Source organism: Lactuca saligna, chromosome 8 (genome assembly GCF_052625555.1).
Source record: "Lactuca saligna cultivar CGN05327 chromosome 8, ASM5262555v1, whole genome shotgun sequence".
Classification (NCBI taxonomy): domain Eukaryota; kingdom Viridiplantae; phylum Streptophyta; class Magnoliopsida; order Asterales; family Asteraceae; genus Lactuca; species Lactuca saligna.
The window spans coordinates 33,918,852-33,926,593 of record NC_136424.1 but is presented as its reverse complement, the minus strand read 5'-3'; the positions used below and the strand labels follow the sequence as shown (position 1 = coordinate 33,926,593).

Sequence of the window (7,742 nt, the reverse complement as noted above, 5' to 3'; positions counted from 1 at the left end):
CAGATCCTGTTTTGTTGCTATTGTCTAGAATAAACTTATGAACTCATATGTTGGAATTTTAGGAATCAACTAATCTTACGAGCCTGTTTTATGACTAATATGAATTGATTACTGATATGTCTAGAATGAACTGCTCTGTTGCTTTTCCTCTATATTTGATTGTTGTTGGAGTTTTAGAATCAACTAATTATATATTGCTTATTTTCTTATGAATTGTTTTTTGATTTTGTTTTTTATAGGTACAATCTTGGAAAATATGAAAACCATTCATTCCTTCTTCAAAAGAAATGTTGATAATGAAGAAATTCATGATAAAAATGAAGAGATTAAACGTCACAAAGCTTCAACAAGTGAACCACAACCACAAGAACATGAAAATCAACAAGAGAATGATAGTAATGAAGCCACACAATCAAATCCTAATGAGGTGGTCCAGGCGGATCTTAAGCAACTAGAAAGAGATCCCGCTAAAAGAAAACAAATGTGAGAATATCCAATTCACTTAAGGGAAGAAGTAAGATGAGCTTATATCAGTTTAGGACCTTTCCAAATACGTCTTAAAGAATATCATGCTAATGGTTCAAAGAAACATCCTCCTAGATTCCAATATTCTTGGTTCAACATTTTCCATAATTGGATAGAATATTCTCCAACAACACATGCATCCTATTGTTTTATTTGTTTTATATTTAACGATAAACCAAGTGTGTCCCATAGTTATGATGCATTTACTATTAAAGGATTTGACAATTGGAAGAAAGTTAATGACGGAAAAAATTGTGCATTCTTGAAGCACATTGGTTGTTCACAACATAGAAATGTTGTTGCATTCACTGAAAATTTAATGAACCAAGAAGCACACATTGAAAATATCATAATGAAGCAATATGAAGAGCAAATTTTGAAGAATCATTGACGATTAAAAGCTTCGATTGACACAGTTCGTTGGTTGACATTCCAAGCGTGTGCTTTACGAGGACATGATGAATCTCATAGTTCCAAAAATCGTGGTAATTTTTTTGCTACCACTAAAACTTGTAGCATCTTATAATGATTAAGTTGCAATTGTTATATTAGAGAACGCTCCTTATAATTCAAAATATACTTCTGGAGAAATTCAAAAAGAAATTCTTAGTATTATTGCAAATAAAGTTAGAAAGCATATTCGTAGTGAAGTGGGTGTTTCATATATTTGTGTCATGGTTGATGAGTCACGGGATGAGTTTAAAAAAAAAGCAAATGACGCTAGTTTTGAGATTTGTTGATGTAGAAGGGATCATACGGGAAAGGTTCTTGGATTTGGTTCATGTTAGAGATACATTATCATTAACCCTAAAAACAAATATGTGGAGACAACTTTTACACTATGCAAATTCATTACACTGCGGACTTGCGAACCTATGCAAATTCTGGAAAAGAAATCGGTGCGAACTTCCTAATAACTGAAAATAACTTGCCAAAACTGTATTTTGCCGTTCTTATACATTTCTTGAGTATAATATTCCAGTTTGTGAGATTAACGGAATTTTAGATAACTCCTAAACGAATCTGATTCTTTCTATTCTTCTTGTGTCTAAGAATATTAATTAGCGATCGATATTATGTTGTCAAAATATTTGTGAAATCCAAGCCTAGGGTACAAATAATTTATAAGGAAAGTGTTAAAAACAGATTAATTTATCACTATCCAAGTAATGTGATTTAAAATATACAACAAGCCCTCAATAAGAAATTCCGCAACAAAACATGTGCTTAAATACAGATCTTCTAGACTTTTTGCAAAATCAAATGAGCCCCAAACTGAGGTTGAAGAGTAACAACGGTATGTGGAGCATGTGAATAGGATGGCGAGAGGTCAAAGCAGAAGTGTTGCAGAATCATAGCCAGAGCCATCTTCGCTTCCATCAAAGAAAAATTTAATCCAATACATATGCGTGGACCCCCACCAAAAGGAATATATGATGTTTGTCCCTTAGTCGCCTTTGAGACACCTTCAGAAAATCTTTCAGGCTTGAACTCATTCACATCATCACCCCATATATCATGGTCATGGTGTAAAATCATAGTTTGCAATTGGATGAACGTTCCAGTAGGTAGCGTTATGTCCCTTAATTTGGTTTCCTTGTGGATCATTCGTCCTAGTCCTACTACTGGTGGGTATAGTCTAAGAACCTCGTGAAGAATCATGTTAACCTGCAATACAAAACGATTAAAACACCTTTAAAACCTAAAGAAAGATAAATCTATCAAAGAACAATAGCACTATAGGCGTATGTTTAATTAATTAACTTCATCAAGGTATCAAAAGCTAGACTCACAATCTTTAAACGATTCAATCCATCGATTTCTGGTTTTTTCTTCCCAAAGATTTGTGAAACTTCCTCTCTGGCTCGCTCTTGCCAATGTTTATGTTGACCCAACAAGATCATTGTCCAAACAAGTAAATTCCCGGTGGTCTCTTGTCCAGCAAAATAGAAAAGCTTACACTCTTCAATAACTTCATCGATAGTCAATCCAAAATTCCTATTCCCATGTTGTTTAATTTCTTTGTAATTGGAATCCAAAAGTATGCCCAACAAGTCATCTTTACTACTTTCCCCAGCTTTCATTGCCATAATCCGTTTATCAATGATACTCCTTATGGAAGCCTTCACATCTTGGTCAATCTTCTTCATCCTCTTATTGTTTTTTGTTGGCAAAAATCTACAAATTTGTTTTCGATCAATCAAAATTCGTTTCTTTATCAAAAGTAATACTAGGTTAATTAGAATATACTTTTAGGAAAGATACCTAGATCCAGGAATATAGATTGATTGTATAGCATGTATGACTAACTCTGCTAATTCACGTTGTAGTTCAAATATTCTCTTCCCTTCTTCAAAGCTACTACCAAATGCTGTACGTGAAATAACATCACTGGATAATGTTTGAAGATAAGGCCACACATCCACTTCACACGAGCTTTCCTTCTTTAATCCTTCTTCCCATTTAGTGATCATCTCCACACAGCTCACATAAATTGCAGGCACCATATGCTATCAAAATAACTATCATTCAGACCGGTGGTTTCTTTAACATTCATGGGGTAATGAGGAGACATACGAAAACGAAACAAAACCTTGAGCTTCTCGATGTGAAAAGCAGGATTGATTATTTTTCTGTGTTTGCTCCATCGATCAGTTTCAGCATCTGCTAGACCTGCCGCTAGTGTCTTTATTAAAGGGTTTCCTCCTCTCGGCTTTTGAAATTGATAGTTATTTCCCAAGACCTCCCTTACCATAGCAGGTTCAGCTATATGCACCACAGGTCTCGGCCCCATCCATGTGAAACAAATCTTCCCTACAAAATTAATTACAACAAAAATCTCGTTCGATTAGTTGCCACAATGACATATAGCACAATTGTTTAAGTTCCACAATAACAAATACACAAGGAAAAGAAAACCAAAAACGCTTACCATAAGTAGTGATGCATTTGTGGTCAAAGGGTACTACTCGGGGAACAATTTCATCATTTAGATTTATGGGTCTAGATTTGGAATCTTTTAACATGCTAACTACCTCTTTCAAGTTTCCGAACAAGAATTTGTAGGAGCTTCCCTTCAGGCCTTGTTCTCTTAGACGTTTTTCTATCTTCTTTGGTTTCAACCATACCCAATTTATGAATCTCCATGCATACCACACCAATATTGCTAAGACTACCATCCCACACCATAGTGCACTTACTTCCATTTTGGAGGATATCAGTGTGAATCTTGTCAATGTGAGGAGGAGAAAAAGGATACTTATTGATAGGTGAAGTTCACTATAACTCCCTTATATACTCTATAGTAAATTCTACGGGATACCCCTCACGTGTTTGTTATTTTCCATGAGATCCCCCCGTATGTTATTAAAAGTAAAAGAATGACATACTACTCTTTGCACTTGACTATAATGTGACCGATTGTATGACACTCAAAGAATCGTATCGATGCAATGGATCCAGAGCCTAATGATGGCCTTTGATTCAAAGGATCAATAAAAACTTATTTTTGTTTCTGAACTTTAATGTTGATTAATACTTATGGGTTATGACATTCTTAAAATAAAGTACAGTGCAAATTCTTTTGTATAGCTCAAAACCGTTGGTTTAAGCCTCATGCCAATTGTGTTATCAGCTTTGTACATGGTTGTAGCATATAAATAGCCAGTCAAGTGGGTTTTCTACTCTACTAGAGGTACGTAGCTTACTATCTTATGTTAGAAACCTATGAGATTTAAGGGGGCAAGTGAGAAAAAAATAAAGATTGGGGGCATTCAATTGGACAAATTCGAAAGTTGATGGGTCCATGCATACAAGAACCTTATATGTCCTGATAATTTATATCGACGCTAGAGGAAGGATGGATGAGAAGCACTCATTGGAGACGTGGAGAGAGATCAACCGACATAAGCCACCTGTTCTAGAAGACGTCCAAAGATGAAAGTGACAATTCAAACCCTCATACGCCACATATTAATTCTAAATTTTCTTTTTTTAAACAGCAAGAAAATTTATAAATAAAAATGAAAAGCTAGCAGAAGCTGACAACAATAAAATATGACTGGTTCACCTTGCTATGAAGAAAATCCAAACATTTTTCTCCACTGATTCTTGCGTCTTTTTCTGTGTGGTGTATATGTAAAATATCTATTATTTGAATGTGCTATTTTTGGTTAAGACAAATTATAAGGTTATATAACTGGTTTGTCAGCAACTACGTTGGCTATATCTTTTATCTTTGGCATCTAAAGACGCTCTATTTAAATAATCTTACCGTATTATATTCAATTCATCTAATTTGATGTGTCTTTATATTTTATTAAAAAAAGCAAGATTTATCATAAATAAACAAATAAATAAATAAAACCAATTACAAGTTTGCAACCGGTGAGCATTAACATTTCACAGATGGAAAAAAACAGTTTAAGTAAACCAAACGAGGCAAGTACTACTTTTCACTCAAGGTGTCTTTTCGAGTGCTATGACAACATCAAGATCATGTTATGGAGTTGCTAAGTTTTTTAGAATAACACAATTTATAAATAACAATAACTAGCATGAACTCGGGGAGAAATAAGGGGGTGTTTGGATTAGCTTATTAGCTTATTGCTTATTAGCTTAATTGTGGTGGGAATAAGCAATAAGTAATAAGCATGAGGAGAAATGCTTATTAAAATTAGATTATTTAGCTTAATAAGTTGAGTAAGAGGGTGTTTGGAATAGCTTATTGCTTATTAGTTTAATTGTGGTGGGAATAAGCAATAAGCAATACGCATGAGGAGAGATGCTTATTAAAATTAGATTCTTTACTCTTGTACTTAGGGGGTGTTTGGATAGGAAAAAAAGATGGTTCTTATTGCTTATTGCTTATTCCCACCACAATAAGCTAACTTTGAGTTTTTGGATAAAATCCTTAATCTAATTTTTAAAGATTTTATCCAAAAACTCAAAGTTAGCTTATTGTGGTGAGAATAAGCAATAAGCAATAAGCACTCTCTTTTTTTCCTATTCAAACACCCCCTAAGTACAAGAGTAAAGAAGTTACATCACCAAAACGTGAAGCATAAACTATACAATGTCGCCGGAGTAAGGAATCCAAGAACTACATTTTCCCAAAATAAGCAATGAAGTTTTAATCGTGTAAGTAGGCCAGAGCACTAACTTGTATATGTCTTCAAGATGTAAATTAAATACCAATTTGATATTAAAGGATGCAGTAGAAGCAAGTAAAAAACTCAAATATGTGATACTCAAGTGGTCACCAAAAACATAAATAAAAACTTTTAATCCTTTGCACATGGAATCAGCAGCAACAGAGCCCATTAATAATTTCGGATACAAGGCAAAAGGTGGGACTAGATGAGATGTCAATTGACACCAAAGTATTTCTGTCCAGTTTTGTAACAAACTTTTAGTACACACTCCAGAATAGCAATGTATTTCTATCCAGTTTTGTTGCCATTTTCTCAAGGGAAACTAGCGGTTATGTAGGCTCTACATGTGGCAAAACATAAGAGGTTATATAAGAGGTTACAAAGGCAAATTTGTCCGATACATTTTTAAAGGCAAGTTTGTCCATGAAAAATTAATTAAATTTTGTCAATATGATATTTTCAGGTAATAAAAAAATTGGGATGAACAATTTTAGAGAATGTTAATAAATACCAAAATCCATTTCGTCGTCCAGTAGCGATAACCGTATTTTTGATTGGTACCGCAATGACCATTTGGTTGGGTATTGGTGCAACATTACCTATTTATAAATCTCTAATTTTAGATCTTTTTAAAATTGATTCAACTGTGATACAAGTATCACGATGTATGTATCACAACAAATAAAATGAAATTTAGTAGCATACACTTTTAATAGCATAATTTTTTTATGCTAATGGATTTAATAACATTTATTATTTTATGTCACTAATATTCACATATATTAGTGGCATAATGATTAGAATGCAACTAAACGAATATAGATTTTGTGAATGATACTATAACCATTAAATGTTCTTTTATGAATTAATCAACTTTTTTTAGCCGCTAAAGATATTAAGGTATTAATTTTTGACAAAATTGTAAAAATGGTCCTTGTGATATGTATTTTTTCTGAGTTGTAGTCCAAATCTTAATTTTTTTGGTTTCGTGGTCCTTTTGAGCTTGTTTTGTTGCAGATTTGGTCTCTTAGTAAACTGAAATGACTAATATGCCCTCCCGATTTTAGTTTTTATGCTTTTTTCTATTTAAATTAATGTTTTATTAAATTAAAATATGATCTCTCTCTCACACACACACACACATACACAGACATCAAGGACATAAAAGTAACCCAACAACCTATATCATCATCTTCTTCAAAATTAGGTCTGATTACCACACCAACATATTCTTCCTAAATATAACCCAGCAGACCTTCCATCGTCTAATCTCTTGGCTTGATAAAGACTACAAGGAGCCATTGTTCGAGCCATGTGAGTTGTCGTCATGGTCGTTTTACAGATCTGGTATCCCAGAGTTCATCACAACCTTCTTGTTCCTCTACATTTTGGTATTGATTATAATGGGTGTGATCAAATCTCAAATAGGGGCATATCAATCCAGTTGTGCCATTCAAATTCTTATTTACAACAAAATTATCATTAACCAAGGCAATGTTCAACATGGTAATGTAATTTCTTGGAGCAATCAGTGTTGTCAATTTGTGAACGGGTTTCATGAGCATTTGATCGAGCACCTAGTAGGCAGTATCTGAAAACAAATTTTAGCATCTTCTAACACCAAAAATCACCTCTGTGAGCAGAATAGGGGTAGTGATTAGTTGTATATGTCTTTGATTTGTTTTTCTGTTAACAGAGAGAGGGGGTCATCACTTTTATATAGATCGTGATGAAGTTTAGTAGTAATATAACAGCACCGAGCTTATCTATGGTTGTTTGTCCGAAGAAGACGATTATCTTAAATCGATGGTGAATGGATAATTTTGGGAATGTGTAACATTTTAAATTTTCAAATAAAATTTTCATTTTTAAAATCACATAAACTCAATATCACATTTCTCAAAAATCACAAAATGTATAAGTTGTCAAAACACAAGTCAACAATGTTTGATAAAATCCCAGAATCCTCAAAATCATGATCTCTAACTGGTGTGTACAATCAAGCCAACACCTTTCCGCAATCCTAAAAAGTACGTGAAACACATATCACACAACACGGTAAGC

The 7,742-nt window shown here is 33.6% G+C and overlaps 1 protein-coding gene across 1 annotated transcript; it reads right to left on the bottom strand.

The window, feature by feature from the left end:
• Positions 1-1,643: 1,643 nt before the first annotated feature.
• Positions 1,644-3,776, bottom strand: LOC145009501 (cytochrome P450 CYP72A219-like). Its single transcript, XM_078968188.1, has 5 exons — positions 3,458-3,776; positions 3,119-3,339; positions 2,791-3,035; positions 2,319-2,703; positions 1,644-2,193 (listed from the first exon to the last, which is right to left on the bottom strand). The coding sequence occupies exons 1-5, from the start codon at positions 3,729-3,731 to the stop codon at positions 1,768-1,770; spliced, it is 1,551 nt and encodes a 516-aa protein (XP_078824314.1). The 5' UTR covers positions 3,732-3,776; the 3' UTR covers positions 1,644-1,767.
• Positions 3,777-7,742: the final 3,966 nt, after the last annotated feature.

What these genes read in the sequence shown, in the direction of transcription:
- LOC145009501 (XM_078968188.1), bottom strand. Translation starts at nt 3,731, where the DNA reads ATGGAAGTAAGTGCACTATGGTGTGGGATGGTAGTCTTAGCAATATTG. An exon ending in TTCACATCGAGAAGCTCAAG is followed by an intron (nt 3,036 to 3,118) that starts GTTTTGTTTCGT and finishes TTATTTTGATAG; the next exon opens with CATATGGTGCCTGCAATTTA. An exon ending in ATCTATATTCCTGGATCTAG is followed by an intron (nt 2,704 to 2,790) that starts GTATCTTTCCTA and finishes ACAAATTTGTAG; the next exon opens with ATTTTTGCCAACAAAAAACA.